General features: G+C 37.9%; 1 protein-coding gene across 1 annotated transcript; it reads right to left on the reverse strand.

Moving 5' to 3' along the window:
* Positions 1-738: 738 nt before the first annotated feature.
* Positions 739-17,766, reverse strand: vps41 (VPS41 subunit of HOPS complex). The gene is made up of 28 exons (XM_055037831.1): positions 17,570-17,766; positions 17,250-17,288; positions 13,372-13,479; positions 11,853-11,930; positions 10,130-10,204; positions 9,226-9,288; positions 8,704-8,769; positions 6,965-7,084; positions 6,742-6,888; positions 6,594-6,660; positions 5,890-5,987; positions 5,680-5,809; positions 5,430-5,545; positions 5,224-5,342; positions 4,482-4,563; positions 4,307-4,399; positions 4,082-4,209; positions 3,852-3,996; positions 3,099-3,140; positions 2,961-3,011; positions 2,741-2,878; positions 2,599-2,653; positions 2,390-2,530; positions 2,154-2,290; positions 1,360-1,459; positions 1,233-1,277; positions 1,076-1,155; positions 739-994 (listed from the first exon to the last, which is right to left on the reverse strand). Exons 1-28 carry the CDS (start codon positions 17,588-17,590, stop codon positions 914-916), a joined length of 2,565 nt encoding a protein of 854 aa, XP_054893806.1. The 5' UTR covers positions 17,591-17,766; the 3' UTR covers positions 739-913.
* Positions 17,767-18,070: the final 304 nt, after the last annotated feature.

Genomic DNA, 18,070 nt, shown 5'->3' on the forward strand with positions numbered 1-18,070 from the left:
TTCATGACATGGAACATTTAACCTTGAAAGTGAACATGAAGGATATGATTGAAGATAACAGGAAAATCAGGACTCTGTAAACACGATTTCAATTATGAAGGAAAAAGTAAAGACATGAATGACAGTAGTCATCTAGAGACCGTTTGTGTACACAGCCGTTTGATTCTATAATAACTTTTCAAAGAAGCTTGGATGATTTGAGTTACTGCAATACAGAATCTTCCTTTTGGGTCATTAAAATTTTTTGAATAAAATTAAATTCTGCTTGCTTGCAAAAATTACCACCCTAATTTACACAATTCTAAGAATTCTAATTTACACAATCATACCTCACAATTCTGAGGTATGATTTTCCACCCCTCATTTTATAGTTTGGTTTGTACAGGTTCAATATCTATCCACTTATTCCTTAAAAATTGACAAAAACAGAAACTCAGGGATTACGTCTTAAAAAGTGTGAAATTTTAATATATAAAATGTGAAGTTTATATCATGGTCATTGAGTAGCCAATAATGTTATTGAGTCCATTTGTTAGCACACATATTCTGCTTATTGCATAAACATTAAGGAGTAATGTTTGTAAAAGAAAAAGCATTTCTTTTTATTAAAGAAATAAATGTTACACAGCTACATTTGCTCATTGTTGTTCTGTAGCTCAGACAAAGTCTTCGGTCTGTATTCATTTTATCCTGCTCAGGATTTAGTTACCTGCAGAACAATCAGACCCAAACTGAAGACAGAGTTTGAATGATTTTATTCTTCTTCAGCAAATAACATTAGTGGGAAGCAAAACAAAGCACATCATTTTACACTTGTTATAGTTAAATATACAGCTACTGAGGGAAAAGGGATTTTTATTGATCAATGCATTGAGAAGAAAAGGAGACAAACAGGATCAATAGTTGCACCCTGTTACTTTTTCATCTCAAGTATCCCACTTCCAGGTCGTCGCCTCTTTGCACTGCAGATGTTACAAAACTGCAAGCCAGGAATCTAAGAAAGGAAAATTACAGATAAAAAAAATGAAAGAAAAACAAATAATGATGTAATGCAAACTTAATAGATTTCACTTACAGTTCCTGAAGATGGTAAACACTCCTTGTGAAACATGTGTCTGCAGTGAAACACCACCACACTGAACGGCTGGGCCATATCTGAAACACAGATAGAAATCCAGGGTAGACAAACAATGATAGCACCGCTGGATGCAGCAGCAACAGTGTCCCGTTACCTGAGGGTAATATGGTGCTGTGACACGACTCACAGATGTTCCCTTCTAAAACAACAAAACAGAAATAGTATTTTTATGAGTTTAGGTTAACGTCCATTATATCCACTTCATCAGTATAAAGACCCACCATCGACCCGGACTCCTCTCATCTGCGTCCGATGCATCTTCTTGAGCAAGGAGAGAGAATCGGCCACAAGAATTTTTTTGCATCCTTCCCGAAGAAGAATCTTGGAAACGGGTGGGAAAAAAAGCTGATTTAAAGATTATTACATTAATCTTATAAAATTTCTGTTTTGGATCAATCATAATATATTAATTACAAACAAATTTGTAATTTTTCTTCAGCTGTTCTTTTTAAAGATGTTTAAGGAGTATTTAAGAAGCAAATAAAAGACGAAAGAGATGATCAGAAGAGATGCAAAACTAAAGGTTTGGGTCTATATACTAAATGTAAAGGAAACTAAAAGGTAATAAAATACTCATTTCCATCTGTATACCAGCTGTTAAAGTTCACCCTGAACACACCATTTCCATTATGAAGCAAAGCGGTGGAATTCAGGTAGAAATTGATGGAGACAGTAAAAGACCAGAGACCTCCATGTGCAGGTAAAGCTGGTGAAGATACACTGCACAAAACTAACAGCTATAACTGCAGCAGAACGTGGTTCTACTTGGAGTGGCTGAAAGAAATGTAGGTCATACATTTTAGATTTTTTTATAACAATCAGTGCTTGGTGGTCATCCACCACATAAATCCTGATAAAATTGAGTCTGTGTTGGTAACATGATAAAATATGAAAAAGTCTGAATAGTTCTGCAATGGATTAGATAATAAAGTATATATTGAATCATAGACAATGTTTGAACATTCATTCATTCTTTCTTGCAAAAAACATTAGATGAAGCAAAAACTGGACAAACCTGGAGGTTGTAGTCGTGGAGAATTTTCACCAGTGAGTCTCTCAGGTTTGGGATCTCCATCCCCTCCTTTATGCGCTTGATGAGCAGAATGGGATCCACGTGAGTGCCGATGTTATTGAGGAGGCCAGTGATGAAAGCTGGAAAGCAAAAACACAACATGAGAAGAAATGAATCGGTTGAGATGGTAAGAAGATGGTTAAAGCTTCAATTAGAGTGGTGGAAATAGGGCGTCTTACGTGGCTTGTCGATAGAGTAAGATATGAGATCCTCCCACAGCTCTGCGTCATCCTGCTCCTTAGCAAACTCTATAGCTTTGTCCACATCCTCCAACTCTTCCATGATCATCTGGAGGGCTCGTCTACAGTTCCCCATCCTGCCTGTGAGCAACAGAGCGGATTAGTTTTCTCATTTCCTACAACAAACATGTTCATCCATCAATACTCACTGAGCAGGAAGACAGTCTCCTCTACAAAGTTCCTCTGCTGACAAATCTCAAGAGCCTGAGCAATAAAGTCAAAATAAGATGAGGTTATGAATTGTTTGTTGCTAACTTCACTAACTTTAACATGTTCCAGGGCAGGGCGCACCTTTTCAAGAGGGCAGTGGGTGCTATCCCTCAGAAAAGGCAGGAGGTTTGGTCGGTCGTATTCTGCATACAGACCGATCTGTCTCTCGTGGTATTTCTGGCCTTTGTGGTGATCCCGCTTGAACAGTTTATGGAGGTACTGGGACGGGGTAAGAGCGACAAAACTTTTACTATCTGATTAGTTTGATTCTTCAGACTTCAACAGTTAAAAATCAACTTACCACATGCAGCAGCTCAGGCCTTCCATCTAGCTCCACCACCACCTTGTCTATCTGTTGGAAGAAATAAGGAAGAAGACATCAGCAGAGGGCGCACTTCTGTAAAGAACAGAAGGATTCAAAACCGCCAAGCGGACTTACAGATATCTTGTCTTCGTTGTCGAGAAGCATATCAACAGCTTTCTAACAACATAAGATTATACATTATGTGAACAGAACTGTATGCATAGTTTCTGAGAAATAAGAAAGTTACAACATAAAAAAACTTCATAACAGTTTCCACTCCTAATGTGACATATATCCCATACCTTGCTGGAAAAATGTGAATGAGCCGCAATAATTTTGTTGTATGAGCATACACTACCTTAAACTCATACTCAGCTTAAAACAACTTTAGATACTCATCCATAAAATTCAACTGCCACAAAGTACTGTGACAATTTAGTCATTTTTCATTTTAAGAAAATGTCTCATGTTGATTGTTGTCACGCACAGAGCACAACCGGCATTTTCTGGAAACTCCTGCAAAATTTTCTCATCTTGACATTGCTTTTGGAGAACGATTTTGTAATATCATTGTTGTCACATATTTCCTTCAGTATTTATTACAAGTTCTGTTTTTTAAACCCTTCTCTTAGCTGATATCTTCACTCAGTAAAGTTATTTGGAACTTTACTAACCTATCTGCACACAATGGCTTTAGCTGAAGGATTCAAAAAGAAAGGTTTCAACCAAGCTGTAGCTTAAATATGTTCAAACTAATTCATACAGCTTATCACAATTTATATAGATATTTAAAGTAAGTTGGGCAAGATACATCTTAAAATGAAAGTGGAAAGGTTACAAAAAACAGTTGATTTGAGATCTGATTAGATATCAGCTTTGTCGTCTCACCTCTTTGTCAAACTCCATCAGGAGGACAATCTTGTCCTCGATGGAGGAGAACAGGTTGTGTTTGTGGATCAGCTGATAGACATCCTTATGCCTCAGCCTCAGGTAGATTTCCAGGGCTCTGTCGTAGCGCTGGTCGTAAGTGTACCTGAGGTGGCATCACACCGCAAATGGAAAAGTATTAAGAATTTTAGCTAAATGTCCAAAATGGTGGTTGTGTTAAGGTCACTCACAGTTCGGCCAGCGTGGTGAGCAGTATGCTGTTGGTGGGATCCTTCTTTAGGTGATCGTTAACAGCTTGAACAACGGCCATGTTGTTGTAAAGTTCTCCAGGCCATTCCCGGATCAGTGTAGCAAAACCCTTTTTGAGAGTAGACAGATGAAATAGAGAGAGTAAGTAAGTGATCACTGAAATGCATCATTTTACAATGAAATAACTATAAGAGAAGACAAAGCACCTCATAATCAGTTTTTAGAAAGTCGTGCAAGATCATTTCATAAATGGCCGGTCTTAGACGCAGATCTCCTCTCGGTAGATACTGACTGATAGCCTTAGGGTAAAGGAGAGGTTAAACGTGGACATGACAGCAACTTTAAAAATGTTTTGGTTTGTTTGAAATAAATCAGTCCTACCTTCAGCTGTCCAATGGTCTTAAACCTGTACACCTCATTCTCCCACAACTCCATGTTTTTTCCAAGAACCTTTTGACATTTTCTGCAAGTGAAAACACAAGCAAAACATTTCATGATCACAACAATAATCAGAAAATATTGTAGGTCATGATGTACAGATTCGGCCTGAAAAATGTCCAGCTTCAATAGAATCTCCATCTCAAATAAAAGCTAGATGGAAACATGAAAAGAGTTTGATGTTCCAAGGTTTGATATTTGCCTGGTGACTCAGGCAAACATCATATTACCTCCAAAGGCCCAGACATTATTCTAGCTGATTCATATGAGGTTATTATTTTAAATTAGTCTACCAGTTTTACCCAGACAATGGGCCAAATATCTGACCAGACAACGACAATTACAGTGGCTTATGTATATATTTGAGCTTCTGTGTATAATTTTTACACTATAAACTTGTGCATCCGACGTTTCTTTTTAAAAATAAGTGAAGATTTATGTGCATAATTATTCCACTTTGGAAAAAAACAGCTTTGCCACTTCAATGAAACCCCCTGATAATTTAATGTTTAAATCTTTAGTAAATATACCCAAATTAACTCTCTTTAAGTAAAAACATTTAGATTCAGATTGATCAAGCTGGCAAAACCTGTCTAAATTTCTCTCTTTAGAATATATTTTTGCATTTGAAAGAATATGCTTGTTTCTTTTTCCAGTGTAAACTTGCAACAAACTCAGTACTGACCTGGCAGCAGCGTCATACTCTCTATTCTCCACTAAGTGATTGATGTAAGCCATCCCTATTTTCTGAACATCGTGCCTCTTGATGTTTTTGAAGCTGATCTCTGCAGCCATCAGCGCCTCCTGTCTCAGACAAAGGATGCAGAATTAAACTCTTGACATTCCTTTTTAACCTTTAGCAACCTTCGGGTAAAGTTCAGCAACACAAACCTCATATTTCTTCTTCTCCAGCAGCCAATCGATATGGTCGTCCTGGTCTCGCTCTTTAGCCACAACGATGTCTTTGGGACTAATGATGTAGAAGAGTGACTCTCCCTCTGAATGTTCTGTTAATGAAAATACATTTATGGCTCTGCGTGCAGAGCATTACCGCTGACATTTGGTGGTCGATGTATAATAAAATCAGACTGCAGAAGAAGGCAGGGTGACATTTCTCCCAGGGCGAGTTTGATGCTCTCACCGAGGCGGTAATCCCTGCACTCGTTGTCCTGGAAGAAGCGAACACTGAGAGCATCTGAGGAGATCTCCTCGCAGCTTTCGGGGAGAGGCTGGATGATGTCGAGACGAGGCCTTGCACGATCTTCATCATCCTACATAGAGACATAACGGTTTATCCTCCTAATCCTCTCTGTCTAAGTTCTGTTAATGCACACGTTTGGTATAGCTTTACCATCTGGTTCATGGGGTCCTGCACAAAAAACAGGGTGACGAGCTGATCCGCCAGCGGCGCCAAACCGCAGATGAAGAACTCCGTCTCAAATGCAGATACTGGAAGGAGCCGAATGTTAGGAGTTACATAAAAAAAGATTGAGTGGTTTAGGGTGCGAAATGTTAAATATTTTAATTCTTTGACACCTTTTCCATGATTTTACTTAATAATTAATACTAAACCTTAGAATGATCAACTGACAGAATAAGATCAAAAACAATAAAATATAAACAAATATCAGATAATTTGAAGATATAGATATTACATCTATATATCTTAATGCACACAAAACCAAAAAAATTAAACAACAACAAAAGAAAACAAAAAGAAAGAAATATCTTTTTGTAGAGGCAAAATAAATAGGCCTGTTTTAATTACCACCAAGCTACACAATGTTAAAAAAAAGTACTTTATGGATGTGATAAATACATTTCAATATAAATGTATTCTTGACACTAAAATTGTAATTTTTCTTAATAATTTAGCTAATCATAAACAATCAGACACAGATGCATTTACTAATTTCTGTACTCTTAATTCTATTCATTATCAAGATAAAGAAGGAAGATTTCTAAATCACACAGAACTGGTGAGAAATTTTGGGTGAACCTCTGTAAAACTTCAGCAGATATGATATTTGCTCAACTGCTGCATGGTTCTTTTACCTATTTCCACATAGCGATTGGGCAGATCCCTCAGTTCAGTAGGATTTCGCTCTTTCACAGCACAAATCTGAGGAGAAACAACAAGACGACGTTTAAGCATGCAGCGGGAAGTGTCTGAAATAAGTTCTGAAATGAACAAGAAGCAGACCTTGATGGAAGTTCCCCAGCCGACGATGAGAGTAGTGTCGTCTTTCCAGCACAGGCTGCAGGGGTACATGTCGGGCCGCAGACTCACGTTATCCCGCAGCACATTGGTGATCCGCTGCTTGGTGCTAAAGTCGTAGATTTTTACACCCTGGAAAAAAAATTTCCAACATAAGCTTCCATGCAGTTGTAACTGGATTTTTGAGATTTGTGAAGCTGTCGCTTACCAAGTTGTTGGCCCAGGCTATTAGGTTGGCTCTCCACTTCACGTTAGTGATCGCTCCCTCTCCTTCATGCAGAACCAGCGTCTTCCAGCGATTCAGCCAGTTTCTTTCATACAGGAGCAACTTAAAGGAGAAAAGCGGGTGCAGAGTCTACTGGACAGTGGTTGTAAAACTATTCATATTTCCTGAACCTTTTCACATTTTGACAATAAACCTGTTTTTGGATTTTAATTTGATTTTATTTACATGTCTGAATTAAGTGTAACTTTGTTTTGGCCTACCATATAAAATCTCAAAATACATAAAAAAAATTGTAAAAACAGTATGATCAAAAGTGGAAAAGCTCAAAGTTCAGCACTACTGCTGTATTCATGCCACTGTGACTTCAACCTCTAGAGCGCAGTACTGCAGTCGAACCTACAGAGGGCAGTAGATTAACAGCATATTGCACTGATGCAACAGTAGCTCAGTCTGTTAAGTACCACTAGAAGTCTCATAAATTCAATTCTCACTGTACATAATGTCATAAAACCTGCTTTTTCCTTTTTGTGTGCAGACTTAATTTCACTTAAGAGTATTTTGGCACAAGGAAAATTAAGACAGATTGTTCATTTGACTCCAGTGAAGCAGGACAAGCTTCACGTTCACTGATGGAAGAAGTCATTCTGGACGCACATATGGGGCGACAAATTTTGCAAGCAGACCATGTGGAAGCCATAAAGGCAGTGTTGGAAATGCATTGCATTAAAGGCATGATTTCACATCTCTCATCATGATGCCGACTGCTTCTTTTGGCTGCACACCATTTATTGGGGAGAATGAGATAGATGTAGAATGAAGCATATTTAAAAATCAGCGTCTGTGTTATCATTACAGATGGAATTCACAGCCTCACCTTCTGCACAGTCTCCGCATTGTCGGCATCCTAACTGTATAAAGCCCCCCACCCAAAAGAGGTGCAGATTTGTGACCAAAGAGGTAGAATTCGCTTTAATTCAGCATTTGGGCTATGTTAATAAACAGTTTGCTCTACAAAGAGATGATACGACAAAAGAACTGGGGAGACAAAATTGAATTTCCTTTGACAGGATGTGGCGCCCATTGAGGCTTATTGATTTTCATCCCAGGCACCTTGTGGAGGCCTTCACAACATGGAAGGGAGAGGAATCAACAGCAATTGAAAGAAAATGGAAAAGTAATGCTAATAATGGAGTTTTACGGAGAAAGTTTTCCTCACACTGCTGTGTAAATGTCAGCGCACCTTATTTATGACGTGAGATCAAAGCTCGATTGTACTATGTCCGTTTTTAATACGCATATCCTACATTAGATTTGATTTCCTACAGAAATCAAATCTAATGTTCAAATTCATCTCACCTATACATGTCTCCCAAAGACAACCCTAAGACTATGTAGCCTCTTTATAATAGCATCTATTTGCTGCGCTCGTAAAGCGTTGCTTTTGAAACACTGCAGAGAGAATAGCACTTTGTGAAAATGGCCGGCTCTGCCGAGAGCACTCCAGCAAAGAGACAGAAAAGTAAGAGCCTTTCACACTAGACAAAAGGCCCGAGTTCTGCCTCAGAGCCGGGCCAAAGTCACTTAGTTTTTTTTTTTATGGGAATCGGTTTCACCCGGACGCAATCGGGAAAGAATTATTATGGCAGAAAAATTTCTATAAACGCTGAAAACTGTATGTAATGACCGCTTAGTGGGAGGGGGAATGTAAGGCTTAAACCTACCTTGTTGCCCCCAGTGACAAACTGCTTGTAGTTTGATCTGCTGAACTGAGGGTGTAAAGCAACAACCTGCAAAATGAAAAGAAGAGATTTCACCATCACTAACATTCACTGCTTTTTCCTCAGAGCTTAAGACTTTACAAACACAAACTTTAACATATTTAATAACATTTTTGTAAGATTGATCACTGGAAAGTTGTGCAGCTTTTAAAAAAGTACAGAGAAAATAATACATGGTCTGGAAAATGTTTTACAAAAAGAAATATAAAAAATACATTTGGTGTGCATTACCATTCAGCATCCTACATAAAAAAACACCTGCCTAAGAAGTCATGTAATTATTAAAGAGTTCAAATGTGTGTAATATATTGATCTAAATCCATTTGAGACTTCAAAATAGCTGGACTTCAAATGTCTGCTGGAGCACTGCATTTTATTTTTAGGTCACATTGCGTAGCCCTAAGCTTGGAGTGTGAATACTTTTGCAAGATGATAAAAGAAGTTACAAGGGTGGTGGAAACATACTTTGACAGGACAGTCGAAGCTCTCATGGAAGCCCTCTCTCGTGTAGAGGCCGAACACTTGAACCTGGAACAGAGATGAGCCAGCAGAAACACAAACGCAGAGGTGAATTACTGAACGCTTCTCCTTTAATTGCTGTCTCTGCAACTATCCAAGGCCAGCGGGGGAAAAAGTGGTTGAGAAAGAGTTTGATTGGCGCCCTGTTCTTCCTCTGGGTCACCAATTAGTGGAGAAGCTGATTTTTTTAAACCCTGAAGGATTTAGAACAGAAGTCCTAATCTTGGACTTGACCACAGCTTCAGTTTGCTAGAGTAGGCCATCTGAGCATGTTTCTCCCAAGACAGAGGAATATAATAAAACTTAGATGCCATCTCCTGTTTCGCATTAATGTTTACGGATTAAGTTAAATTTCAAAGGATTAACAGCAAACTGAAAAACTGGTGGTGAACAACTGCTGTTGCATCAGCTTTAATTGTCTGCCGTACTTTTTTTTATGCGACAAGATCTTGTTTTTGCTGAAAGTAGGGGGGCAGCGCCATATCGCAGAGCATATCTTGACTGCATCCATGAAGGGTAGTGATAATGATGGAAAGAGACAAGATAACAGCAAGAACATGGAGATGACACCCATGGAAGGGCTGATGGCTGACTGACAGCTCAACGCATCAGCGTGCAATCCGTTAAACTGCTCTTCAAAATACTGCGACAAAAATTTATGTGTGGATCTACAAGGAGATAAAACTTCAGGTTAATGCTCTAAATGTGGAAGAATTGTCTCCGAAACTTTCAGATCATTAACATAAAGTTTGAGACTGATAAGAGGAGTATAAAGATGGAAATGACTGATTGGAAAGAAGTTGTGGGATCAAGAATCTGCAACCTGCACCGATGGACAGATGGATCTCACCTTCCCGTCCTCAGAGCAGATGCCCACATTTTCCCCACTTTCATCCAGGCTGATCTGGTTGATCTTCACTGAACTCTGCAGATGGGACAAAATAGCATTTATTTCAGTTTAACCGACTAAATATTTCTGATTTTAATCACCATGAAAAGTAAGAAATTAGTATAGAAAGAAGCTCTGAGACTCAAGGTAAAAAGAAAGAACTTTGTGATTTGTTCACTAATAACATTTTAGATTACAAAAACAAGTCCAATGTTATCGACTGGAAGTGTTGAAAGGATAAATTGTGATGATTATCAAATACGAGACTCTTATTTAAAGCCAATAGCTTGAACTCAGAGGTTTCAGCTTCCTTGTTTCCTAAGAAATGATTTATATCTGGCAGAAAGTTAGATTTGAAGCAGTTTAAAGCTTGAGTGTAGGTACTGTAATGTAAAACAGATGCTTTTGTGCTGATCAATTTAGTCCTGATTATTGATTTTCAAATTACATTCTTGCTCAAAGCTATGCACTCAAATTATGCTTTGAACGGTTCATACAGGTCAAAGCAATAAAAAATAAAAAAAAAACAAACAAAAAAAAACATCTTATCTATTTTATGTTTATCAAAAGAAACAGAATAAAAATGTTTGATTTGTTTCCCTGATTGACACCCAACTCTTGAAAACTTTATGACAAATGTGAGTTTTATTTGGTAAACTATAACAGAGTTAGGCAAAGTCCTAAATATTTGAAGCACATCTCCACACAACATACAGGTTCTCAAAGCTACATGTTATAATTGTTTCTCTGCTTTAACACATCTGTTTCAGATTAACAAAAATATATTAATCGGCCACTAACTGAAATTATAAGCTGCCATCTTGGCTCTTTGTGAAATACATTTCTGATTTCAATTGGACATCTTTGTTTAATAAATGCACAATAAAGACAAAAACTATTCTAAGTGAAAGTGACGGCTGCAAAGATTTTGACAAAATAGGCTTTGTTTGAACTGTGATTAGCTTTTTACAAATGGAGTAGCTTTAACGTGGCAGAATTTTTCCGTCAAGCCTTTAAGTCACCCAGACGATCTGAATCTCTTTCTCTTTATACAAGCCGAGAATGTAAAAGAACTCATAGCGCCCTCCAGTATTTAAAGGCATTCCAGTAAAAATGTGTACAAAAGCTTTAAACCAGCTGTTGTTATGGCGACTCAGTGACCCTAGGTGTCACTTTAACTGCTGCTTATTGCTCCAACAGCAGGCCTTTGAGATTCCCTCATCTTCCTACTCCCAGTGCGTGCCTGCAAAATGTTCTTTTTTTCTTTTTACTTTGGTGCAGTTCCAGTTAAACTTTTATGATTGCGCCTTGGACTGTAAATATGAGCAGGTTTACTTCTCAGCTGGCATATATGTGGCCTCAGTACCTCCCTACAAATGACTTAGTGAAGGATTACTCATGAGAACTTAGTTGACGCTCTGATCAACCTACAAAAATTAAGAACAACTTTTTTGGTTACAGTTGAACTAAAAATTATGCATACTCCTGGGAAGTTTATTTTATTACATTCTCTCAAAAGACAATAAAACCATATAAAACTTGTAAAAAGGACATGCCAAAAACAATCTGTGCCATTTGTAATAATCAAAGGAAAAAATGTTTATCTGCATCACAGCAATCACTTCCAATGATTGTTGATTGCTAAAATACAACAGGGCAAAACATATAAGAACTTCATACTCACAACGTCATATTTCTGAGTGGCATTTCCTTGAATGTCCAGTAGGAAAACCTTTCCGAAATGGGTCCCAAGGGCAAGAAACTGGCAAAAAAATAGACAAAAAGTGAGTTGAACAAGAAGATATTTAACAATTTTAAGAAGAAAAAAAAGTTGGCTGTGGGAATGGATAAAAATATTTTCTGGAACGTGGTCATAGTGGGGATTGGGTGGGCTTGGAGGCAAAGCTGTGAAATTGCAGGGAGTGGAAAAGCCCTATTTATTAAAGCAGACAGTGTGAAATGGCATTTCCCCCCCTCAAATTAAAATGCTTAAGCATAATAAATGCACTCTACATGCTCCTCTTGCAACCCAATCACCTTCTTTTCCAGGATTGACTCATTTCTTCTCCTGAGCATCAACTGGTTTCTGTGTTTTAAGGCTTCAGCAGGGACGCATGTGTCCATACAACTGCGGATCTGTGTGTGTGTGTGTGCATGCAAGTCCACGGGGCCAAAAAAAATTACAGAAACCGGGGGCTTCTAGCATTAGATTAAGTGTGTGTTCTTCCAGCCTGGCCCCTGCTGCATGCCGTCTCCTAATCCCCCTCCCTTCCTGAGCAGCATGTGGATGTGCGGCGAGCCCACCATGCTTCAGTGCAGTCTATAATGAAATGCTTATATTTACAGGCACAGCTGAGCATGTCAGACAGAGCCCCCTGCAATCTCCCCAAATAAAATAACCAAAAATAAATAAATAAAAGGTTCAGCCTTGTGAGGCGGAGCGACTTTTAAAGGGATTTATCAGGATGGGAATTGTTCAAATGAAATTCCAATTCAGACACTTAAAATATGAGGCAACATAAGGCGGCGTGTGCTGCTGCTGGCTTTGGAGGGTGTAGAGGGCTACACATGTAGCTGGATGGCAAAAGGTACACAAACACAAAAATTACAAAAAAAACCAACAAAACAACAACAACAAAAAAACAGTTGAATCCAATTTATGATTTAACAAACGCAGTGTTTCTTTGTGGCTACTTTTGGTGGAGAAGACACACAAAAAAAGGCCTGGATCCTCAAAGCAGAAATAAATAAATGAAAATCAATTGTTGTTAATAAAACATCAGGTGAGGAGACGTAACTGGGCTTGACTTTTGCTCTGCTCAGGCGTGAGGGTGTGCTGGTGGTGCCACGACGGCTAAACATCATGCCAAGAGTGGCTCTCTTAAAAAAAAGAAAGAAAGAAAAAAAAAAATCCTACATTCAGCAAAGAGTAGGAAAGGAGTGAAAAATGAGAAAGAAGTGGGAAAAAAACAGAGGAAAAGACAATGGTGCCTTCTGATGCACCTCCCTGAGAGGGACGAAAAAAGGAGGCTAGGTGAGAAAAGAATGGCCTGCCTCAACAGATCCAGCAAGAAGGGACGAAAACCAACTTTGAAGATGGCATCTCTCAAATGTGCACGTAAACAGAAAAAAAAAATCCCCCCCCGGAGATGATTGGACTTGAAGCTGAAACACTCTCGTGGGCGGTGGATTATCACCCTCACCTTGTCGTGGACGGTCATACAGCTGGCTGCGTCGGACTGGAGGATTTCAGACACCCCGTTGGAGAGCCTCTCGTACTTCAGCTTGGGCTCCTCCTCGCTGTCCTCCTCCTTGTGGAGACAGGAGATAGGTTCTCACAAAACACGTTCTTAAAAGGTAGTCATTACTACAGGGTCACCTCTAAAACTTCTGAGCGCTTTCTTGGAAAATGGTCCATGATTCAGTGAGATGGAATATACAAAATGTCCCCCATTCACTATTTTGTGTTGAAAATGAAGATAAGTCATTTTATCTACAATTTCAAATGCATCTATTAAGTTAACAATTAATTTCTCAACATCTTATTTTCACGAACGGATTGTTATTTTTGAAACACCAATGTCAAACAGTAGTTAATAGCCAATGAAACCAGTGAGATAGTCAGAATATAAGGCAGGAAAATTTAGCTTTAGTGTCTGTACAAGTGTGGTAAAAAGAAAAAAAGTATATATTCAGAAAAATTTGTTTTCTTTGTTTTAAAGATTATATATAATATGTAAGGAGAGGCCATGTTATCATCTAACAGGAAAAAGTACTGTGGCTGACAGGTGCAAACACGTACCAAACAGCAAAACACTCTGCAAACACATGAATGATGCAAACTCCTAACCAAAAACAAATGCAACAGAAAAAACACTGCTAACAAAAAATGCTGCAAACATAGAAAATACCATAAAAAATACAATGAATTTAACACAGCATGTTATTTTCTATACTTTTTCACAGATATTTTTATTCACCCTATGAGAAATCTGAAAAAGTAAAAATAACATCTTCTCTCACTGCAATCAACAGCAAGTACCACTGTATTAAATCAATAGGTTTTTAAAGGATAGTGTGCACACATCTACTTTTGCTTTAATTTGCATGAAATGCTTTAAGAAAAAGAATCATCTCTCTTTTCTTGATGCTGCTCGTCCCCAGTGAAATTCATGCATTTATTGTTTTCATAAGACAAACTTAAGGTATTCTACTGTGTTACACTTTGCAGCATGAGTCCACATTGGAGGCCGGTCACAGCTTGAATATTACTCATAATTCGGTTTATAACCAATGCTGCACAGTCTGTGGCTGCCCAGAGGGTGCATCAACTCAAAACATTGTCTGCCATTATGTGCTTCTGGCTTGGAGGTGGGGGACAATAGCGTGGAAAAAATGTTATTTTCAAAAACAATCCTTCCCCACTCAACAACGCCATATCTAGGCTATTTCCTGTGTATTCTGGTTGTGAGATTTCTGATGCGAGGGCATTTGTCACGGGTTTCAAAGGCGTATCAAACAACAAAGGCAAACTTCATCCCCACAGAGAAAATACCCATTTTAAAACTTTTGCTATCTCTTGTAAGTTGCTTTTTGTTTTTGTCAACTAAAGAACCGGGTTTTGTGTTGTAATCGTTTATGCCGCTTTTTTGCCTCTTGTCAGTTTAAATACAACATGCTGAACCGTTCAATGTGACGACGTCAAGGATAACATTCTACCTGAAGCATAAAACAGGACGGAATGATTACACTCGACAAAGATTGAGGAAATAATTCCTTCAATATCAAGAAAATAATGTGGCATGTAGCTAACCATCCAGCTGTGTTAAATATAACATGCAAGTCTGGACAGCAAATAGATTCAGAAGTAATACTTTCAAGTGTAATGTAAAACAGAAATGACGTGACCCCAAATCTTCACAAGAAGACGCAGAGATCTAAAAGCTTCTGGCTCAACCTGACTCCCAAAGTGCAAGGAGAAGGACAAAGACCTGGCGAGGTGAAGACTCCAGCAAAACCTGGAATACTAGGAAACAACTTTATTAACATACCAATCAATTTTGGCTTCTGGTCATCATCGGGGTCATTGCAAAACCCTAAACAGTTTGTATTTAAATTTTACAAAAGAAAATAAATCATGCAGTTTGACAGGCTGACCTATCACCATTCAAGGGGGTGGAAGATGTTTTCACACCTCGTAGTAGATTTGGTTCGATTGGGAACCAAAATTGAAACTTTTGTTGCATTTTCAGCAGTTGCGGTTCGCTTTGACAATGCAACGTCAAACAATTCAAACCCTTTAAAAACCTGTTCCCCTCACCCTCCACCTGTGGTGGCGCTGCAACAAGAACCAGTGAAGCAATAAGCACAACTTCCTTCTTCACAAAATTTAAACAAAAATAAAGTGGAATCAAATTTTAGCAGCTTCAGGATCTTCCTTTTTTCTTTGGCAAAAGACCACAAACCATTTCTCCCAGGAGCGCGAGACACGTACAATATTTTTTGCCTGCATTTACCCAGAATGCCGAGCACTAAAGTCCGCTTATTGATTCTGGAGCAATGTCTGCCCTGCTTGGCATTCAAATAGGAATGGAAACTGCGCAAGAGTTCACTTCAATCGAACGGAGATGTAGGTTTTTAGGAGAACCAATGTTCGCTTTTATTGGTCCACATAATAATTCGATTGCTCATTCATACCTCCCCAAACAAACCAGACTTTCTAGGCAAACAAACCGGAGTTTGAATAAAGTAGACTACACAGGAATGGTGTGAAAGCACTCTAAATTGGCAAGGGACTTAAATCACTTCAAATGAGGCGATTTCATGAAGAAATCACATCCCACATCTAAAAGTAGTTCTTTTCCAATGATGCACAAGACAACGCAAACAAGTCAAAGTTACAAGTAGCAATCAAAGGGACTCTAAAAATATTAATTTCAAATTAAAATATTTAAAAGTAGATAGAAATCATTAAAAATCTATACATTTCCTTTTTCTTTAAATAAACTCTATCCCATCCAAAAAAATATATTAACCTCTCGATGTTTTTTTTTTTACTTTAAACCCTATGAATAGAGATAAAATGGTTGTTCTTTGAAAACAACAAATTTCCTAAAGTAGCTATTTAACACAATTCATGAAATATCTTTTCATGAAAGATTACTGAACGCTTCTCAAAATTTTGGGGCTGGCCTGAGAGCAAAATGGCTCTTCAGAATACAATACATTTTCAGTCAGACTTATAATGAGGAGAATTTGAAAATGAACTACAATTATTTCTCTCTGACTTTAAAGTGGATAAGACACTGACAAATGTTTCTATGTTACTCACAGAACAGTTTGTATTTAATTTATAATTTAATACCAACTGTATTTAATTTATATGTTTAGTTTATAATTTATAATTGCTGCATTCAAAAGCAGCATTTATTTAAGCCGCTTATACATTTTATGCAGAAACAGCAACATATATTGGATTAAATATTCCACATAATTTATGGATTTCCATGCTTTTCTTTAGCTCACTGTGACTTTCTTGAGAGAAACATACATAACTGACCTCTAATTATTTATTTTATCTCTGCTTCCCCTCTCAGAAACTTAAAAATCAGCTTCTACACGGCTGCCGTGTAGAAGTCATGTTTTATTTAGTCTGCGTGTGATTCACCGGAGTACAGGTGTACTGTAACATGCCAAAGTTCAGTCATAACGTTGAAAGATCTGGAAAACCATCTGTAATTCATGAGTGTTTGACACCTCTCAAACTTTGACAAAGATCCTTCGGGGATCAAGCTGTGTTGATGTATTACAGTCCTTTCAGCGGACACAGAGCTTTATACAAGTTAAAAATCATCCAGGCTTGACAGAACTATGCACACCCCTCTGACATTAACAATATGTTGTTGATGCATTTCTGTGCAGACATACTGGTGCAACTGCATGACATTTCTGCCTTGTGTTGTTTTTTCCCTCTCTATAAGCTTACTTTCACACCAAACTACTCAAACACTCATTTCCCCAGCTTCTGTTTTTGAAAGAGAAAGAAAGCATCAGTGCAAAATGATGTAATGACGAGCTTTACCTCAGATTCATCTGTGAATTCTTCACTCTGCTTCCTTTCCTGGAAAATAAAAAACACACAAGAGTTTCTTTAAACAAACTAACTTTTCAGAGCCAGATCGGATGATATATACTTGTAATTTTGGACTAAATATGATAGAATTACAGAAATCTCGCAATAGCATAGCTACAGCATCTAAGATATGTTTTACGTACTCCAAATTAAATAAATGACTAACTAAATATCTCTTAAAAAGTCAACCTGCCATTTTAATAGAATAAACTCCGTAATGAAATTATAAAACTGCACATTAATGCATCAAAATTAGCCTGTTAGCTTACCTGCTCATCAACTTCCGCCATTGTGATGACAAACAGCGTTATGTCCAATCGTTATTTTATCTCAAAACGTTAAATACATATTAGCTAAGAGGGAAAAACAATGGTTCAAGAAGAAAGCTTTCAATATACCGTACAACACGATAATGTTTGTTGTCGAAGCAAGCTTCTCGGTCGTCGATGAAATCACATGACTGAGTTCCGACCGCTAAGTCTTATGGGTATTGTGGTCTTACTGCAAATTTGTGGATGATCGCCAAATATTTAGTAAGGACTAAAAGATTCTCCTTTTCCTTTCCATTGTTGTTTGTTTTTACCTTCAAGCTTTTGAAGATATTTTATTAATGTTTTCAAATAAGGCAAGTTTTGCCATTAGTGTTTTGGACATTTTTTATATTTTATTTTTTCAAAGAATGCCACACCAATAATGGCTTCAACCATTATTGGTGATGGAAATTAGCACTTGTCACTGGCCAAATGCGGGGAAAAGTGGGAATTCCGGTG

The sequence above is a fragment of the Poeciliopsis prolifica genome, unplaced genomic scaffold (genome assembly GCF_027474105.1).
Source record: "Poeciliopsis prolifica strain line A6 unplaced genomic scaffold, Auburn_PproV2 SCAFFOLD012, whole genome shotgun sequence".
NCBI classification, from domain to species: Eukaryota; Metazoa; Chordata; class Actinopteri; order Cyprinodontiformes; family Poeciliidae; genus Poeciliopsis; species Poeciliopsis prolifica.